The sequence below is a fragment of the Sebastes umbrosus genome, chromosome 2, assembly GCF_015220745.1.
Source record: "Sebastes umbrosus isolate fSebUmb1 chromosome 2, fSebUmb1.pri, whole genome shotgun sequence".
Classification (NCBI taxonomy): domain Eukaryota; kingdom Metazoa; phylum Chordata; class Actinopteri; order Perciformes; family Sebastidae; genus Sebastes; species Sebastes umbrosus.
This window is the reverse complement of record NC_051270.1, coordinates 9,768,906-9,790,946: the sequence shown is the minus strand read 5'-3', so window position 1 is coordinate 9,790,946 and position 22,041 is coordinate 9,768,906. Positions and strand designations below refer to the sequence as shown.

The following is a 22,041-nucleotide window of genomic DNA, read 5'->3' as shown; positions in this document are numbered from 1 at the left end:
AGATCTTACAGACACGTAAATCAAATAAGATTATGATTAAATAAAGTTTTAAAAGTAGGTTTAGATTGGGATGAAATAAGATTATGGTATGATAAGACACCCCATCGCTTTCATATGAAGTGCACATTGTGGTTGCCACGGCTACCGACATCTGCATCCCATATGCCGGGATGCTGGGGATCTTTAACTGGTTTTAAAAGCGGGTGAAGAAGGCGACACTGCTTTTACTTCAGTCAGCACTTCAAACACATCTGTTATCTGTGGCAGCCACAATGTCGTCAAGTTCACACATGTGACATTCTCACTAATGAACTGACTGAACCACTGTCTGTCCCTGATTTACTGTTACATCCTGTGAAATATACACCGTTAAGTACAAAATATTAGAGAGATTTCCTGTTATTGAAGATGGACTGGATATGACTCAGGGCTCATCCAGTGTAATCTTCAATTCTTCATTCATTCATCTTCATTATTGGTATTGATTTTCAACAGCTAACCTATAAAATAAATGTATTGTATGACCTAAAGAAAGTTTTTTTCTTCTTTGGGTTATTATCATAGATTATATATAAGAAGTGGACGAAGTCATCGTGACGTCACCCATGGGAGTACGATTTTGAAGCCTCGAGTTTGGCACTTTGGCCGTCGCCATCTTGGTTTTATGCAACCAGAAGTGTAATGAGAGGGTGGAGCTAAGCACAGCTGAACGCTGAATAACACATTTTAGGCGACCAAAAAGTTACAATTAATTTTCATGAACTGAAAGGTTAAAGTTCTAAGACGAAAACACAGACAACTCCCAGACTGGATAACACCGTGGTAGCGACCTGTCAATCACAAAGTAGCCACGCCCTAAATCATACCCTGCTTTATGGTCTATTTGACTCTAAATGGGATCATAATTTACTAAATGAACATCACGCTGTATTGAACATGACTTGAAACTAGCCATTCAGAGCATTAACTCATGTTTACTGACATAATACATCAAGTGAGAAGTAGGCTCATTTTCTCATTGACTTCTATACAATCAGACTTCTTTTTGCAACCAGAGGAGTCGCCCCCTGCTGGCTATTAGAAAGAATGCAAGTTTAAGGCACTTACGCATTGGCTTCACTTGTCAGCTTTGCAACATTAACTAAGGTCTGTCAAGATTTCTCCACATGTTGAAGCTGTAAGCATGGGGCTGTAGTAGGAGAGATACTAAGCATTTAATGTGATTCTGATAATGTGATCTTTTTAGTCTTTCCAAAACCAAAAATACAAGCGCAAACAAAAAAATTTAAGGACAGGGTTAAACAGTGAGTTTATCTGCTTTACAGTAAACTGCAATTGTTAGCTTACTACCTACAGTAGTAACAGAGCAGTACTTCTAAAGGCAAGGAATGCCTCATTAACTACATTTGTTTATGAGGCTACAGGTTACGTTAAAAAAGACCACCACTACACACACTCTTTTGTATTTCCCCTCTGTATAGAAGCCTCATTAACTACATTTGTTTATGAGGCTACAGGTTACGTTAAAAAAGACCACCACTACACACACTCTTTTGTATTTCCCCTCTGTATAGAAGCCAATCCTGGATGCTATCAGAGTTTAGGGTTATTATAGCAGCTCTGTCCTCTTTATTGGATTTAACCACAGTCAGCGTTACCCGAGATAAGAGTTAGAATAAAATAAGTCTGATCTTGTATATTTCCTTATCATACTTATAATTCTAGGACAACCTATCTCTACACTGATATACAAGAACAATTCTTTATCAACTGGTGAGGATGCAGATTTTTGCCTGGGACATGCAGCTTCTGGTGGGAGTCTTTTATCACAAAATCAAGTGCATATTTAGGACCACTTTTACAAGACTTTTCTTATAAAACAAGTTAACTGGAAACAAGAGGAATCGAGCTCTGACTTTAGCCCATGTACTACATGGAAGATGTGACTTCATCAACAGCTCAAAACTTGCAGATTTATTCAATTTGCTCCTTTCCCTCAGATTTCTCTTCTGGCTCCAATATAATGGGAACACTAACTAGAAGACTAACCGTGGTTTGTAACCACAAATAGAAACACAAGTTCTGGTGTTTTGGACAGTAATCACTCAGCTTTCCACTCTCCACAACATAGCATTTCACGAAACCAATGGTAACATGTGTCAAACCAAAATGGGAACGCAGACAAGCTGGGATTATTTACTGTAACATAAGAAGAGATGAGCTGAGGACAAAACAAGTGGCGGTTGTGGCTCCGGCAATTTTTACAAATTGCATTATAGCTGTTTGCGCTGCGAGCATGAGCATCTGTCGCCAAGTGGTGAAGAGAGATGTAGGCATGAGTGGCAAGACCTTTGATCCCAACAGTAAAAAGAAACCTCATCAAATCCACAAACTGCCCTCATAGGCCGAGGCGAGGGCAGAGCTTCTTCGTTAAAGGCTCCCATGCTTGTAAAACACTCAGAAATAGCATTGAGCATGGTGAATATACAGCCATAAAAACACACAGGGTTTCTCCTGACATCACTCCTCTGATTTGGATGCACTGTTTTGGGAACAGAATGACTGAATGGTTTCTGATGGGCATTAACACTGCGAGGTAATGGGTTTGATTCCCACTGGTAAACTTCCACAAAAAGACATAGACTGATGGCATGATAAAAGGAGGACTTCATTTCATGTCGTAAGTGTCAAATTGTGTTACTGTTTATTTCACTATTTTGACATGAGCTGCGCTAACTGTTATTCTGACAACACGTTGTCCCTGTGATACAACCCTAATGTTCTGTTATGGATCACTTCAGGTCCTGTATGAACAGCTCAAAACGTTTTGGCTGATTGTATTAAATATCAGCTTGATACATGAATTTGACAAATTCTATAAGTTTGCTAACAAACATGATTTTGAACTGGTGACATGTCCACTGCAGCAAATGATGAATTATTTCTGTTTGGGGTCTTGTTTTATATCTGTGACTGGAGTTGACAATATTTTGTATGCATCACTACCTATCTGAAATCTTAAATAAATCTATTTCAATTTCTGTTATTGGAGTTTTATAACAGTTTGCTCAAAAGTGGTCTAACAGTGAGGTCTAATTGACCCAAAACATAGGTAAGTTACTTGTGTGACAGTCAGTCTGTGAATGACTTTCTGGCAAATAAAATCAATATTATATTTCTTCATGCATAGCTATACTTATAACAAACAATAAAACTATAAAACTTATACGGCATAACATTTTTTTTTTTTTGCTCATTTCTTTATTTGCCACCTTCATCAAATGTGCAAACTCATTGTGGCAAAGGGGAGAGTTTCTACTTCAATACTTTTCTACCTATTGGGTTTTAATAAGATAAGACTAAATATATTTAACCCTTAGAGACCCACCAAAGACCCGTTTTTGTCTTTTTTAGGGAGGTACAGGGGGTCTTTAGGGAGAGATAGCAGGACAGCAGTAGATGTCACATAGAAGTGGTGTACATTATCTGAAAGCTGGGAACCTGAAGATTAATTTGAGATGCAGCTCAGCACTGTGTGTCAAAGATGTTCTAGTCATAAATCAGAAATAAGACTAAATAAATACATTAATTAATTAAAATAAATGGGAAAGTGTATAAGGGCTTAGAACATTATGATGGAAGTATATGATGGCCATTTCCATGCTCACTTTGTCTCATAAGTCATTTCAGCAATTTTTGTTACCCATATTCAGTGATAAATTTAGCCTTTTTTTTTCAAGAATTGGTAAAAATGATCAATAATCCCTCCAAAATACCACATTAAGAGACCAAGACCTCGAGGAACACCATAAAAAAAGCCATGCTGTGATCTGGTATCAAAAAAGTCTGCAAGAATCCTCTGAATGCCCTTGGTCTCTGTTTGTGGTTGTAAAATTTCATGAGGTTGTGATTATCCTAGAGGTCAAAACAGGTCATTGTATACAGTAAGGTCAAGTTTCAAAAAATGGTCTCACTACAATGAAATGGCTACTATGGGGACTAACATCATCACACATGAATACACACACCATGGCTCATTGGAGCCACAAGAGTCTCAGCTTTCCAGTCGTACTCAATTTATGCAATTCCAAGACTGTTTAAGGACCCCAGCGGGCAGAAATATTGTCCTTGTCTGTAAAGGGGATACTCGTGGGTACCCATAGAATTTTCATTCACATATCTTGAGGTCAGAGGTCAAGGGCCGCCTTTTAGAATGGCTGTTTTCCCTCGCCAAAATTTAGCCTACCTTTCGAGCGTTATTTACCCTCCTTCCTGAGCTAACATGGCATGGTTGGTAGCAATGGATTCTTTAGGTTTCATATCAGTATCTTCACATTAGCTTTAAGACTGAGACCGCTAGTGCCGGGATCGCCGGGTTAAAGGAAAATGTATTTAGCAAATATCATTATCATTTTTACACATACAGCGTAGGGTCCGTGAGACCTCACATAACGAGGAAGTAAAGCAAATGTCAAAACAAAAATACCTGACGGATCTCTAAAGGAAGATAACCCCAACATCTTCATCGAAAATACGCATAAAATAAGATGTATATATAGATAGTTGAGATTGACGGTGAGACTGCGCATCACAGGGTAGGACTAGGATCGAATTCTATCAAACATTCATGATGACTTCTGTCAACTTGCATTCTCCAAACATGCAACCACTCTTATTCAATCTGCTTTTTTTTCTCACATCACATTCAAGCAGGTGCTCACACAAAATATCACAAGAGTAACTCAACTCGCATTTTGAGCATTGACAGATTCCAACATTTATATTAAATTGATAGCTATGTAGTTTAGGGTCATATAAAGCTGGCACAGACATCCTCATCAAGACCTTGGCACTTCACACGTTTGCATTAAAGACCTCAGGCACCTCACCACCAGCCTCATTAATCATCAGCAAACACAGGTGAGCTAAAACCAGCTGAGCCGAGCCACAGGCAGCGACAGGCTAATTCAGGCTTGCAGTCTATCCCTAATAGAGTTCCAAGTACATCTTTATAGTCCCAGGACAGGCGTGACTCACCGAGTCTTCCACTAGGAGGGAAATCTAATCCCACAAGTAGCCCGTGAATGCGCTGTGGAAAAATAAACCGCTCAGGGAGCAAGCGGAGCCACAGTGAAAACAGCCATACTGTAAATACTTCCACTCAGTAGATGCACCGCAGGATCATGGGGCCAAAATGACAGGCCAAGTTATGGAGTGACACTGTCCAGTACTGCTTATGAGCACTAAATACTGGTTGTAAATGAGTACCAGGCTTACTTACATCTACATCCATGATTTTAAATGTCTTAATCAGATCTACTTTAATCACCAAGTCCAATAATTGCACAGAATTTCTCTTGGTGACATGCATGCAGCGGCATATCAACTATTTCCAAAACATCACTGCAAAATAGTCCAAAAGAAATTTACACTGAGCAATGCATCGTGCAATGCAACTCTTAAAAGCCAGAGCTTTAGCATTAATGGGAATCCCCACTCTCTCCCAGGTTCCTCCAGGACCCAACAGAGGCGAGGCGGGTCCTACCTGTGACCGCGGCTTCCCCTGCACACGCATGTGGAGGCAGACGAGCAGCAGGAGAGCCAGTCCTGACAGCATTCTCTCATGTGGCCACGGAAATGTTTTCAACCAGTCACCCAGGCTCCTATACGAATCCAGTGGCTGCTCCCGTCAGCCTCTTCCTTTGCCTCTGTAGCTCTGAGAATGCCAAAAAAGCCCTCTCACTACAGAGCTGATCTCTATGAGCTCCCCTTGTAAACTGAGCTGGGGGAGGTGCAGCAGGGGGAGGTAGGGGGGCTTTTTTAGAGGAGGGAAAGTGAGAGGTAGAAAATGAATAGGAGGGGAGAGAGAGGCGGGAGGGAGGGAGAGGAGGCCGAGAGAGGAGAGTGTGGAGAGTGTGGCAGCTACTGCTGACAGTAAATTGGAACCCGGAGAGGAAGCTTTGGGGAATATTTTCAATGTGACAGAAAAATAAGAGAGGAAGGAAATTCTTGCAGGGCTGAAATTAATGTATAAGCAAAACCACTATGGTTAAAATTGTGTGGAAGTAATTGGCAGGTGGGCACGGATACAAACAAATAAGAATTACACACTTAAGTAGGACTTCATGCTCGTTCTTAATATTATGCAAAAGCAAACCAGAAAAAGGGAAAAAATAATAAGTTCCAAGGTCTCATCATGAACATCCTGACGTGGAAATAACCCCATATAAAAACCACATTTTTGTTGTTTCTGCTCACTCTCAAGACAACTCAAAAACAATAAGATCGCGTTGCCCTCTTCGAACCCCCCCACCACCACCACCACCACCAAATACTTAATTACAAGCTACGTTGCACCGCTGGAAGCACAACTGCTGCAGCCAAAAAAGACCAGACCCATCATATGGTTTTCCTATTGCGCCACCATTGTTTCCACGACATTAAACCCTAATTGACCAGGACAGACAGTACTGAGGTAAGGAGTACACTCTTCATCCTTCCATTTAGATAGTTGTTGTTTTTTTCTTCATAAAATTATATAGGCAGACTGAGCCCATCTGGGGCATTGTGGCTGGACCTGTTTTGACACAAAGAGACTTCTGGGATAAGCACGAGATAATTGAAAACTTTCCTGTTTTGAAGTGGCACACGACGGAGGCCACAACAGGCTGCTGCAAAGTCTATTGTATGCACTGAAAGGCTGTGTCTCAGATGGCCGAGCACCAGGAGACATATGGTGGATGCAAGGACAGGAGAGGAGAGGGAGACAGACAGGTGGACTCTACCAGAACACATTCAAATTGACCCACAACATCAAATCTCTCCAGGTTTGGAAGGTATTTGGCCTAATCATTTCTCTGCTTATCTTTACCCCCTCCTGCATAGCAAATTATATCAGAGCAAGCCAGAGACACTTTGGCAAAACTGATGCAACTAACGTATGGAATTGTTAACATAGCCTACACAAGTGGATTGTAAACAGTGGGCAACCTCCGGTTTCGAGAAGTGAAGCCAATGTGGAAGTTGCATTCTTTCTAATAGCCGGCAGGGGGCGACTCCTCTGGTTGCAAAAAGAAGTCTGATTGTATAGAAGTCTATGAGAAAATGAGCCTACTTCTCTCCTGATTTATTACCTCAGTAAACATTGTAAACATGAGTTTACGGTCTCAATCTCTAGTTTCAAGTCTTCTTCAATACAGCATGATGTTCATTTAGTAAATTATGGTCCCATTTAGATTAAAATAGACCATAAAGCAGCGGATGCTTTAGGGCGTGGCTACCTTGTTATTGACAGATCGCCACCGGTCTGGGTGTTGTCCACATTTTCGTCTTAGAACTTTAACCCTTTCACAGTGTGTTTTCAGTTCATGAAAGATAATTGTAACATTTTGGTCGCCTAAAAATCGTATTCAGCGTTCAGTTGTACTTAACGCCACCTTCTCGTGTCAAAAAATGGCAACTGCCAAAATGCCAAACTTAAGGCTTCAAAACAGCAGTCCACAAACCAATGACGTCACAGTGACTTCGTCCACTTCTTATATACAGTCTATGGTTGTAAATGAGATTTAATGACTGACTGACATATGCCCAGTGTCAAAAAATATTTTTCCACGTTTTCAACATGAAATGTCAACAGGGCTGAAGAATTTACCAAAAATATCTGATTAAACATTTTCTTACCAATATAGCAATTGCAATATAAATTGTGATTATTTTCTACAAATTAAAATAATGGAGGAGGATGCAAATTTGAGATGTTCTAAACACCAGCTCACAGTAACAGTATATTCCCATTAAAACTAACAGCTACTATGAAGCTTAGGACTGTAGATTTATGTGTGCACTCACACGTGTAACACGTCAGCTGAACATACGCCAAATAGTTGCGTGGTAATAATATGCATGTTGGCACTATACACCCTGCCACCTTTCCTAATATGCTCTGAAGCTGTTTCACAGAGCAAGTACAGGCATTGAGTTCAAGCAAGCATAGCAAGAAACAAATCTCCACACTTGCAACTGAGACACACACACACACACACACACACACAAATCCTATCTGGCTGAGCTCATCCTGCTAGCAGCATGTCTTTCTCAAAACAAAACAGTAATACTCTGAAATTGTGAATGGCTCACTCAATCAACTTTGTTTTCATCACACAGTACGCACAGTAAGCTGTCAAAACAGCACAGCAGCAGACGTGTAGGAGGGGAACGGCTCTTTTCAGCAGCCCGTCCGACACGATGAACCAACAAACATCGTCTCCTGCTCTGCCTCTGATCTGAACAGATCTCATTATGGAGGCATAGCGCCCAGAGGTCGGGTGGGGCCAGACTGACTCTCCAGTACACCCCGGGGTCTTTGTTTCCTACAACAAGTGGGTCAGCCCTGAAGCAACCTTGGCTCCAGGCGCCTGACTCCTCCAGTCTCCAACCCACACACGTCAGAGTCATGCTCTACAGCGGGTGGGCTCAACGTTACTGTACATTACAGACACACGCTCATACAATAGCTGTGTGCAGCTCCTGTTCTTATTCTCTGTCACGTTTCCAGCTTTCTTGGCGTTTGCAGTTTAAATCCAAACCTCATTAGCATAACCATGACTGCAAACATTTTCAGCAGATGTGGCCTCAGTGGGAAACACTCTACCTGGCAGCTGTAATGCCTCTGTCATTAATCTAGCTTACATCATGCCTCTTACCCGCTCACACTGAAGGATGAGAGAAGATGATGCAGGGTCCCCGAGTTGTTCACAGCAGCGCAGACATACTTTCACATGCCAACAGCCATATTCACAATCTCTTGCAAATCTCTTTTGCTTTTCATTCATAATTCAACATCTTCATTCATTTTATCCACCTCTTTTAAACATTTAACTACAACTACCATAAAAGTTAAGAAAAAGCAGAAAGTATGAGGAGAAAACACATGATTTTTGTGCATCTGGGATACATATTAGTCAGCAAAGCCAGGCATGTAGGTCCCATGATTGTTTCCTTTGAGCAATGTATTTGACTGAAAAATGCACAGTGGAGGGAGGCGGCTTAATGAATAAAGCAGGTTGAGAGGGGATTTGGGCTGGGAGGGGCAAGGTGTGGCTGAGGGAAGCCGCTTCTATCAAAAAAAACAGCTGACGGTGGATGACACAGTCTGCAGAAGAGATATGAAATACTTTCCAGCGCAGAACTAGAAATCTATGAGCAGCTGAGAGGAATTTTGCACTTGCCAGGTAGTATTATAAATTACAAAACAAAGCTACACAAGTGTGTGAAGTAAATGAATGAATTGCTCTTCACAGCCAAGGGCAAACTTGTTGACCATCTAGACATCTTGAACAAAGTCTCACTCTGTCTTTCAGTGGTTTGTTGATCATGTTAATGTATGGAATTTTTATCTTTAAAAGGCTGTTTTCTCAAAATGAGGATTTTCTCATACTCTGAGCCAGAAATCTCCCCTTCAGTAGCAATTATATAGACGCCAAATTTTCCAGTTTGATTCCCATATTCTGAAGGTATTTACAGAAATGTTTGTTCATTTATCATTCATAGCTTGATTTATATATTTTATTCCTAAAAACATGGCAAAAATCGATTTTTTTTATGGCTGTTGACAGTATTTTCTGATTATGGAGTGATAAAAAACAAAAAAGATATCCAAATTCCCTATGTAAAAAGCTTTGACTCAAATATGTCAACTAAATGAAACAAGAATTTTAAACCTGGATTTATCCAATGTTCGGATTCCTGTTTTGGAAATATACGCACATTAGCACATATTTAATATGATAATGCCTCATTTGCATATTTAAACATAACGTCTCAGAAAAACTGTAATACAAAAAAATAACTGTCTTAATGTAAGTAATCAACTGGGGAAGTTTCATGGCAATATTTATTAGTTAATTTATTTTTACTCTATTCACCTGTAGTGTCTCCCCTTAAAGGGGGAATTTTGACAATCCAAACGCACATAATTAAAAAATATATGGTTTTGTCTTTGTCATTGTCTTTCCTCTTGAAATATGCTTTTAAAATAATGGGATAAAGGCTTGAAAATTCAGTGACAACTACTTTTTTTCCCCTATTTTGTAAAAATTGATCACAGCAGACTGTGGCCTGTAAAGGGTTCAAGGCTCGTTCCTTACTCACTCAATAATCTTGACATCAACAAGAAGCTTTTGTGAAGCACAAAACTGTGACTGACTAATAAGACGGAGAACAAATAGACCAGATAAGTTCGGCGTTAACTCATTTGTTCCTGTGTTTAATGTCTTTATAGACCTGCTGGAGGCCTTTTGTTAATAAAGCTGTTAGACGCCATCACATCGGATAAGAGTCTAATTTACAATGGGGTTTGACCCTGAGCAGCAAGGAACCTCCAACTCTCTGTTACACACTCTTAGTAAGTTACATATTCACAGGCACACACAAACACGTGCTGACATAGAAATGCACATTTATAAATAGGTATTTATAAATAATTAACACAAACACATAGTATATATTCCCACACACACATGTACCCTAAGTGCAACACCAACTGACACACACTCACACCTACGTTTCTTATCTTACTCTCAAATGACCCTAAATCCCAGACGCCCGGCGAGCACTGACCACACATCGAGCGCTGCAGATCTCTGACATTCCAAACAAACCGACGAGCCATACAATGTGCTAAACTGTCTCTTCAATTGACAGCCACCCAGATAGCAGCCAATGGCTGTCAACAGCCGCCTGTCTGAGGGAGACCTGTGTGACCGCTGAGCTCTAAAAATACAACCTTGTATCCGTATAGTATACCCTCATAAATCTGTCTCGGAGACCGGATACTGTGACTCGCTGCTTCTCTCTGCCCTTGAAACACGCTCAACTGCCGAGTTCAACCTGTTGTGTGTCAGCCACGTTGATCACCAATACATCAACTGTCCCCAAATCGCTATCATCCATCCATCTTATCAGCTATCATCTGTCCACCTGCTTAGTCACAGTCTCCACACAGAACCACACATATTGAACACATCCATCATGATATCATGAGTCAGCACACTGTGAGGGAGATGCATAATGATCATGGCAAGGCAGGGCTGAAGAGTGCCACACTGTGAGAATGGAAAAGCACAGAATAGCATTTCGGTGGATACAGCAGGACAAAATACCAATAATAACAAATATAGAGTATTTAAAAAAATCTTCCACACCTCAGTCAGCTATGCACTATTTCCATTTTTTGCCACATTTGGGCATAAACGTCCTTCATTTGCGCATAATCTAGTGAAAATGGTCCTAAATTGATACTAGAATACTTCCTTGTTTATGAATGAAGCAGTACACGAGTTGAAGCCGTTGAAGCAGAGGGGCTGTAAGCGTTTTATCAATCAGCAACGGTCATTCCTGCAAACTCCACCTCGAAAGTTCCAGTACTTTCAGAAAGTTCAAACCCCCGACCAGGGCCTTTTTGAGGGGTAAAAAGGCCCTGTAAAATGTTCCCAGGCCTTAATTTAGACCCAAGTCGCTGCGGTCGAAACACAATTAGTTCCTCAAAAGGTTCCTATAGTTCCAGGGGAAAGTTCCTGTGGTGGAAACAGGGCTTTAGACTAAGAGCAAGGATAGGAAAAGTGTATGAATCTGATTGTGCAAATACTTTCTTTATTTCTGCTGACACCGATATTTGAATGCGCTGGCCCAGCTGTTGTTGTACTGAACTGCCAGAATACGACCAGGAAATGGAAGTTCAACACAGAGCTGAACACTGGCTGTCTTGTACTCTTCCTGCAGTCCCCTTTAGTCCCATGTGGTACCATGAAAATATAACCAGCCTGTCTACCAAAACGCCTGAAAGTAATGACTGTCCCTCATACAAACATTCATTTAAACTAGTTCACATTTTTTGTGAATTAGCAAACAGGACTAAGAGCAAATTAAGGCTTGACTGGGGAGGAAATGAACACACCAAATCAAAAAGACAGGATATAAACAGAGGAACTAGCAGTGTGTTGGAAACACATCAAATGGAGATCCCATCAAATGCAGACACTTTGCTTTTTCACAGCTTGAAGGAGGCCCCACTCACAAGGTTAAACACTCCCCTGTCTCCCGAAGAAAGACTTTATGAGCTGTATCAGAGCCCAACAGAGGTGTGGCGGTGCAGAACAAGTGTCTGACCCCCGAACCCAGAGCACTCAAGCCAACCGGAGTTGCACAGGTCGCACAGGGCCGACGTGGGCCAGTGAGAGCCGGTAGGGGGGACAGCAGGGCCCGACAAGATCCAGGAAGTTTAGGCTTAACTAAGACATCAATCTGTCATCTCCTTCCCATCTTAACTCCTCAAACACCATTTGTCTTCACTGTCCTCCGACTGGAATTCTCATATTCAAGCCCTCTTGACAGCAACTCTAACCAGTGTGATTAAGTAGGATACAGTGGTACATGGTTTCTGCGCTATCGCTGACCCTGAGACACTGCTTGCACTAATGCTGTATTCACAATACGAGCAACACCGCAACACTCTACAAGCCATTTTTAATGGAAGCCTGTGAAATGAAGCTACAAGCTGACGCCCGACACTTGTCGCTGCGTGACGGGCGTGACGCGCTACAAATAAAGTTGCGCTGGTCTCAACTTTTTCAGAGATCCAGCGATGCAGTGAAGCGGCAATCAATCATATGTTTTTGTTTCAATAAGTATCCAGAGCTATTTAACGACATAATTACATCAACACTTCAACGGCGACTCGCCAACCATCTAGCTGGCCACGCTGGTCATTTTGTTGCTCGTAGTGTGAACGCAACATTTAGCTGCATTCACCCCAAATCCGGCGTGGCAGCAAAGGGTTGTGCGGCGCAGTGGGAGTGTCACTTAATTGGCCTATTTACCCCCCACACACACACACAGACACCTGCCGTCGCTAGTTCCACAATGCTCGCATGGTTAAAACGAGTCATACATTTAGAAAGTAATGCAGTATGCGTAAAAATCCCTAGACTGATACTAACTGTAAAGACAGCATCTTTCCTCAGCAAATACCCATCATAACTGTTACTGCATATGTCCAATAGCTGACGACAGGCTCTGCTGACATGAATCCATAACCATCTGCCGTGGGTAATGGTGGGGAACACCCCGTGAGCGTGCAGCTGGGGCTTGTCGTGACAGAGATGGGATTGAGGTATCTCCACTAGTCTTCACCAGGCAGGCTGTATATCAGAGCACTCATCCCCCTTTTAACAAGTCTGTCTGTCCACCACAGCGGGGAATGCATAAAACAGATGCAGCTGTCAGACGAGAGACGTGAGGAGTGGCCCAGGATGTTGTTTGATGAGTTTGGGCCTGAGCCGCGCTCTGGGTGCTGGGAAACATGCCAGTCAGAGAGGAAGACTGTGGCTGAGACCTCGACACTGCGCTGGGTCGGACGTATAGCCTCATTCTATCTGTCAACTTTATTAAGAACGATACGTCAAAATCCATGCAAGAAATCTGTCTGCAATGTTTCACTACTGCAATGCTATATTTGGCACATTTACCATCCACATGTATCAAACCAGATTTCAACTTTAGCTTTCATAACTGCTTTTCCCGTTCTTTCATCATCGTCTCCCACCTAACTGGGAAGAGCAGCAGGAAGTAGGCTAGTGCAAAGTAAACCCACTACTGGGTCTAGAGTGGTGCAAGCTGCATAGATTTTTACCCTCAGATGGGCCCACCACCGCCGGCAGAGGAGTGTGTGGTCAGTGATCGGCCTTTAAAAATACACACACCCTTCTCAAATGCCCTTCCGTGGTATAAAGAGAGAAGTCGCAGCTGAATGGAATTCCCACCATAAAGGGATCTTTCTTTCACTGTTCATCTGAAATGAGTAACCGCATTCAGGGGGGTTTCAGTGCCTCAGAGCTGGCTGTTTCAACGTGTTCGTATACACATGTGATTCATAAGAAATGTTCAGCGTTTCCACTTTTAAAAGACAAATGGTGATCCTAAAGAAACTGATCAAAGGATATGAAATATACTCGACATAACACAAAAATCATGTTCAATCATAGTCCTATAATTTCACTAAAATTACGTAGCGTTTTCCTCCTTAGTTTATACACAACACATGATATAATGCAGGAAATAAATAACATATTTTGAAACTAACATTATACAGTATATGATAACATTTAAAGTTCACTTTGCAGTTTGCAGGACAAGCATTGAGGTGTGAATACAGCAGTTAATTGAGGCCTGGCAACAATCCAGGCAGTGAGAATGAAAGGAGGAAGAGGAAATCACATCAGTCCTATGAGACAAAAGATGTAGCAGTCCAAAACTACGGGGTACGAACCTTAAAAGACCTTCATTTGCCTCATTAGTTAGATAGACGTGAGTCTGTCTCTAACAGGCCAATTTGAGGGTGTAACTGTGTCAGATTCAGAAATCTGAGATGGACACCTGCAGTGGCACCAGGAGCCAAAGGTCAAATGGACAGAGCTGGGTTGTTATTCATGCAGCATGAAAGGTGTCAGGGAGAAGCATCGGGGACCACACAAACTGTGGGCTGTGTGGTAGGAGACAGCGTTTCCTCTGTAATCAGCAGCAGTGCGTCACCACACAACAAGCACACAACCTCTGTGGTTTGGTTTGTACGGAAAGTTAAAATAACAACATAATTGAACCACATTTCCCTCTAAAACAAGAGTACAGTCCAAATGTTTTGAATTAATTTTTCATCATCGTGATTAAGTATCTAAAAGTGGGTTCATTGCCACAAACTGCAGCAAAGAGCCGCAATGGGGCCGATATGAAAGCCAAAACTAAAATTACCTCCAGACACTCCAAAAAGTAAAATACTGTACCTCACACAGGGAACAGTGAGCTGCTATTTTGTGTGGGTATATAATGTAGCTTCAACCTATAGCTCATCACAATGTTCCTTTTCTCTCAATTCATTCACCTCTGTCATTTCACAAACGTTACTAATTAAAAAGTAGTCACACATATGCGATATGAAAGTGTGCACACGTGTGTGCGTCTGTATAAAGGTGTAGGAACACTATCTCACCATGTTCATATAATAAATATTCATACAATACGTGCTCAGTTTGCATACATTTTAACACTCCCCTCCCCTGCTGACACACACATGCAGCTCCTCAGCTTTTATTAAACACAGCTCTAGAGGTCTACCTTCTGTAGACAGTCTACATGACAAAAAATAGCCTACAAGTCTGGTTAAAAACAAACTGCAAGCCAAGGCAATAATCTCTACTTCTGCAATGTAATAGTCCACAAATTGAGGATTTAAAATATATAAAAAGGGGATGCTATGTGACAGTTGAAATTTAAAACTTAAAAGGGGAACTACACCCATTTTTAAAATTCATACATGTTATTCCTATGGTCTAGGACTTTACTAAAATATTAGTAAATGAACAACTCTCCTCCCAAATCCAAAAACTAGAGTGCTGAAACTCAAACTTGTGATGTCATATAGGGTATAAAGTGTGGAGCTGCTCCAGAGACAATGAACAGAAAGAGATGTTCTAGATGATCTGAGTATATTGTTACATTTTCTGTTTCACAACTGAGAGCTCTACAATAGAATAAAGCTTATTTGGGTATAAACAAAAAGAAAACAAACATTCTGTGGGTCCACAAAATCAGCCTCCCATTTATTGTCTATGGAGCAGCTCCAGACTTTATACCCGATGACATCACAGGTTTGAGACTCTGGTTTCTGGCTTTGAGAGAGAGTAGCTCATGTTAAAAGACATTGATTGAACTTTCCTGGGCCATGGAAATAACATACTGGAATTCTTAATTTAAGATTCATTCAAGATCTTATCAGGTATACTAGATCATGTCTATTTTAAGTGTGTTTCTTGACAATGTCATCAATGTGTTTTGAGCTTCCAAAAATATGTGCTGCGGTATCTCTGTGCTATGCAAGGACAGGCTCTGACCCGCTGGATCCCCTCCCTTTCAATAATTAGAAAGACATTATTGTATGGTTTGGCTCTGATCTGAATCACAGGCATTCGAGTATCTGGTAGTATCACTTCTCAGTGCCTTGGGGTCGGTGCACCAGCTTGTACAGTAGCTGTGTGTGAGATACCGATCGATCTATAGTATAGAAGCGTTTTAGTTGAGTTAGTTGGGACTTAAATAGACACGTTTAGTTTATTGCACTTTGTATTTTTTTAGTTTTAATCTTGTCACTGTTACTGGTCTGGAAAATAGCTAACGAAAATAGTTTGAGGTAAAAGAACATGTGCAGTTTGTGTAGGAAATGTGACAAAGAGAACAGTGAAATGTGGGCATTCAAACAAAAACCAGAACTGTAAAGGGGGTTTTGCTATAACAACCACACAAAGATGAATCAAATGTCATGCTTTTTCCATAACAGCTTTTCCATGTGAACCAAAATATAATATCCATCTTGGTCTGTCATTGTGTTCATCAGGTCAGAAAAGGATTAAACAGTCTAGTTTCCACTACAACTGGGCTTTCCACAGAGAAACAACTGGAACCAGAAGCCATGTGTGAAACATGTAAAATACAATCTGGTATGTAAAATGACCCACTTGTAAAATTCACTCGTGCAACTTGACTTTCGCCAGAGAATTCAGCAAATGTGCCCACTCACGATTCAAACGCACCTTTCAAAATACTGATGATATGATATTCCTGCAATTCCAGTGCTAGAGGCCATCAAAGAGTTAACACATACACTGGACTGCTTTTTGCTGTATTCCATCCTCATCCACTGAGCACAGCAGCTGGTTGGCTCCTGGGCAGAGCTGGAAGCCAGCAAGGCCACATCAAAACAGTGCACTTATTCCACATGGACCGTGTCTGCTGGAGCAGCTACAGACACTACAGCCTAAAGGTTAGCCACTGACAATCTAACTTCAGCTAATAGCTGAACGATGTGACATGTCAGAGTGTGATACAATGTCCCTCAAAATTGGTCTAAAATTATAGCTAAACTTGATATAAAATAGTCCCTGTCTGACTGGCAAATATACATTAGAAGGTGTAATTTAAAGGTGCTAAATGCTCGATTGGGAGCATTTCTATTGCCGCCGCACAGCTCTCAACATGGCGAAGGCTGAGCTGGCTACTCACAGCTAACGGTGCTAACAATGGAAACAACGGTAACAGTGCTGACAGAGCTAACAGTGTTAAACTGGGGGGGAACTGGAGGGTGGGCGCTAAATTTCTCCGACAACACCGTCAGTCGGGATGGCGTTATCAGCTTTAATCGCCGTATGAGCTCAGTGCAGAGCAGCGGCCATGAGCTAACCAGTGGGGCACGCTCACATACACAAACATGCACTAAAAGCATGCGCGGCCGGCGCGGCAATGTCAACAAAGGAGATAAAAGTTCGGATTACAACACACACAGAGGGAGAGTGACTTCATTCTCTGCTCAGGTAGACATTACTCCTCTATATCTAGTTGTTTGATACTATATTAATGCGTTGGACATCGTATAAAGAACCTTTAAATATATATATTTTATACTTTTTTTATTTATTATTATTAAATATTATAACTGTAGTCAATATTATTATGTCATTAATATGTCATCATTTAACAAGCCTGTAGTATAGACAATAGTCTATAGTCTCCAGCCATACTAGCGGCTCTGTGACATTTGTACTTAGGTATGGTAGTTCTTGGAGCAAAATAATTATGTCTACACCATGGACGCCAGAGAAAAGGTTAAGGGATCACCAGAGTTTTAAATTTATCCTCCAAGGACCTTAAATATCTTAAGTAAATTTTACAGCATTCCATCCAATAGGTGACGAGACATTTCTCCCTGAAACACACAGTTGTTGTAGCCAAAGTGGTAGACCAACAGAATATGCCATCCAAAGATCCATGGTGTTAGTACGGCTAAAAATATGTTACACCTTTTATGTTACTGAAATATATTTTGAATTTAGAACGTATTACATTTAAAAGTTTTGTTAAATTTCGACGCATCAGTTATTATAGTATTTTGACAAGTTATGGAGTATCATGTTAGGTCAAGCAGAGTGCACCAAATCAGATGACCGTCAGCTGATTCAAACAGGCACCAATGATGACTGACACTTCAAACAATCTGCTCGAGCAGCCAACTCCTGTGATTCCTTCCTGCTCCATGCTGCTGATGCTGATGACTGGCTGTGTAGCTTAAGGTCTTTTTTAATCAATATGCTTGCAATGACATCTTTTGCTTTGAGCTTGAAGATGTGAGGATCTCCAGTTCAAATGATTGGAACAGCTGAGAAACTCCCAGTGGGAAGAATGATGAGAAAAAATGTCCCTGGAAAAACTCCTGATGAGTTTGAATCCGCATATAATCAGCCAGCGTTGTGAAGCAGGAAAATAAAGGATTAACAGTTGCAGATCAATACTTTTTGTGTTAGACTCATAAATCACATTTAGTTTCAGTTATTAATAATAATTCAACCCTTCCCACGTGAAGGATCACCATGTCGTGTGTGTTAACAGTGGAAATGAGATCAAGGCCAAAACGAGAGATCAGAGGGCTTTCTATCTTGATTAAATCTTAATGTTGAGACTGTCGCTGGATTACAGCGCATGGGAAATACACGGGGTTAACAGAGCGAGGTCAGCATAACCAACTGGATATGAGCTCTTTATCCAACATATTTCTTCTAGTTAAACCCTGATCAAAAGAACGTTAAAGTGAATCCAGCACACATACATAGCCAGCCATAAGACAGCCCACACAGCGACTTATGTCTCTCCAACTCTGTGCTCAGGTATGTTTTCATGGTGTGTATTAAATACGGGGTCAGAAGTACAAATACATGATGTACAGATACATTGAGATCCCAGGTCTCTTGCTTTGGTCCAAGAGGAAAGAAACCTCCTCCTGACCTCTACTTCACATCACATTATGCAGACCTCTCACTCTGGTGCCATGCTGCCTTCTGCTGGTCACAGACATTACTACACCAGACCTACTGCCTGAAGTGTAATACATTTTGGTCATACTAGAGATGATGGGTCCAGTTCTTATAATCAAGTGACTATGACGTGTCACTTAAATGTGTACTGAGTTTAAAACATGTTTAGGTTAGGATTAAACCTTCAGGTTGGGTTATTGTTAGGTTACGGTCATGGTTTACTTAGTTGATAGAGACATATATAACAGACAAATGACTCGATGTCAAACATGAACCATATTCCAAAATTGCAGCATGAAATATCCAAATAAAGTTTTTACCAAAATATTTGGACCACCTGCTCAATGATGATGCAAATTTAGGTGAAATAAGTGATCCCCTATTGAATTGACATTTAAGTTAAGTCCAACGTGTATAACTTTGGCTGCAAGTACAGCAAACTTTCAGGATTTTTATACATCCTTCATGTCTTCTTATTAATTGTACTTTCATTTGCAGATATTAAAACATAAAAGATGTTAGGATGCAACAACAATGCCAACTAATAAAACCTTTTTGCAATGGGATCACACCATCAGCAACGCCAAATCAGGCCTATGGCCCATTCCCCACTTCCTACCCTCCTACTTAAACTCTCAACCACGCATCAGTTAAGTTTTGTGACTGCATCTTGTACGGTTGTGATGCTATTGCATTGAAAATATCTGTCCACAGACAGACGTATAAACAAAGAACTCAAAACCGCCTCTGTGGTAGTTCCCGCTACAGTAGGTGTCTCCAGGACCACATTTTGCCATGATGACACACATACAGATTCACAAGGTGAAAACAACACCAGCCACACACTCTCGCTGTTGGTAAACAAAGCTTGATGAAGCTCATGTCAGCATTTTCTGCACCTGAATGTACTATTTTCTGGCATACGTCTTCGCAAACACCGTGGAACTGGTAGAAATGGGGACAGTTATAGGATAAAGGAAGCAAAGACTCTGGCTTGTGAGTAAAAGGTTAAATCTAAAAAAAAAAAAAAAAGGGAATATGAAATGGCCTACCGAACACTTTCCCGCCACGCAGAGAGAAGTATCATTCTGCCCACATGGTGTCCCATCGATCACCCTCTCTGACTGTTGCACGTAGAACCTGAACCCGATGGCCCGGCAATTGAGTTCACAATGCTGATCCCCAGGAACTGAAAGGAGATTAAGGAGATTGTGACAAATCCAAAAGATTTTGCTGACATATTTTTGGGGATAAAAGTGGATAAAAGACAATGATAAACATATGATGTACAACACATAACACAAATCAATCTACTTCTTTACATCTAGTGTGTAGACAGAATACTTCTATCATGTGTCTCAATAAAAACAAAATCACATTTAATTCAATACTTGGCATGTGAAATTTAAGGAATAGATGGATTTGTAGAGCACAGTGAATGCACATTCAAACGATGAGGATTATAAATATATGTCAAGACTTTTTCTGTAGAATATTCAAGCACAAGCCCTCAAATACTTCATTTCCCAAAAGATTAGCAGTCAGTGAAAAGTCAAATCATGCCATATAGGGCCACATTATGTCACCACGTTACTAATGCAACCAATGCACGGGTCTGCTATCTAACCCTGGGGCTTTTTGGTTGCTTTGTGCCTCGACCACTGCTGGAAGACTGCAGTGAATGGTAACAGTTTAGAAATAATGTGTGTTAAGTGCCATAAAGTCACAGATAAGTGGGGTTTACAAATTCAGAATGATTTAGAACGTGTCTGCTAAGTTATCAATTACTTGAAAGAACAAATTCATAATATTCCACTGGGCAGAGCATCAAATGCTAGCACACAATTTAGACGAAACAAACAATAAAACGTATCCCTGAAATGCAAAATATTTGTTTGAAACCAGCTCTATGATTTCAACTAAAGATTCCCTGTATCATTTGATGACACAGAAATAGCAGTGAGCAAACTCAAAGGATCCTGATCTTTGTTCTTTACATTTCTTTCAGATGCTTTATCAATCAGATATACTATAAGCCCAAAAGCAAGGTATTTCTTAAACAGATGTACAAGAGTAGTACGTTTAAGCACTGTTCAAGATGAGTGTCAAACAATCCAGACTTAACCTCATACATATACCTGAGGTTATTTAATCTTTACATCTGCATTACCCGTCAGTCAAGGTCTGCAGCACAAAGACAAAATCTCCAAATACACGTGTTTGACAGGATATTAATCTGCAGCCCTGGCCTGCTATTTCCATTTGTGCTCTCAGAGAAATTACATTTCAGGGGGTGTTTTGACTGTTGCCTGGATACTTCAGGTGAGTAAGGTTAGTGAGTTTGCATGGGTGAACATGTATCAGTGAGCCTTCAGACAGGTAACATACTGCAGTGCTGACATCACAACACACCTTAGTTCATATGGGTCATAGGTCAGGCAGCTCAAGATGTAACTGTCAGTGAAAATGTGATTAATTGTGAAATGTGTGTGACCTTAAGATTGTGTAGCCTACAGCACTGTTTAGGTTAGGATCCTGATTATCACAGACATATAAGCAGGACCCCTGTGGTTACACATTTTCTGTCACATCTTAAGCAAATTTTCTATCGTTTTACTTGTTTTGTCTTTTTTGACCCAGCCATGCTAGTGTTGTGGCTGTAGGGCTGGCAATGTCGGTCTCTTAACCAATCCACCACTTTAGTCCATGCCCTGATATTTTGTACATTCATGGTTATTGCAGGGTGAAGCCTACTGACTTTGGTGATCCCCAGACTTTTACTATACAGTGAAGTGTCTACTGGATTACCTTGAAATTACCACACACATTTATGTCCCCCTCGGGATGAATTGTAAAAACCTTGGTGACAATAACCATCATCAGGTCAACATTTCAATCTGTCCAGTAACGTTACTTAAGTTTATGATCAAACATCAGCCAAGCTAACGATATTCCCATCAACCTACTCTGTACTTTGTGTTTAGTGCTAATGAGCAATCCCCATTAGTGTTAGCTGTCACCAGCACAACAGCTAACGTTACTCTTCTCTGGGTCCACAGAGAAAAAAAATACCACAGCAATTTCATGTAATCATGCAACTTAGTCTAACCAAAAGTCAAAATAATATCACATA

General features: G+C 40.9%; 1 protein-coding gene across 1 annotated transcript in view; it reads right to left on the bottom strand.

The window, feature by feature from the left end:
* Positions 1 to 22,041, bottom strand: part of LOC119475717 (thrombospondin type-1 domain-containing protein 4-like) — a 46,160-nt gene that overhangs the window by 18,588 nt on the left and 5,531 nt on the right. The window contains exon 7 of the mRNA XM_037748674.1: positions 19,961 to 20,097. Coding sequence (XP_037604602.1) covers positions 19,961 to 20,097 — 137 coding nt within the window. The remainder of the gene's footprint in view (positions 1 to 19,960; positions 20,098 to 22,041) is intronic.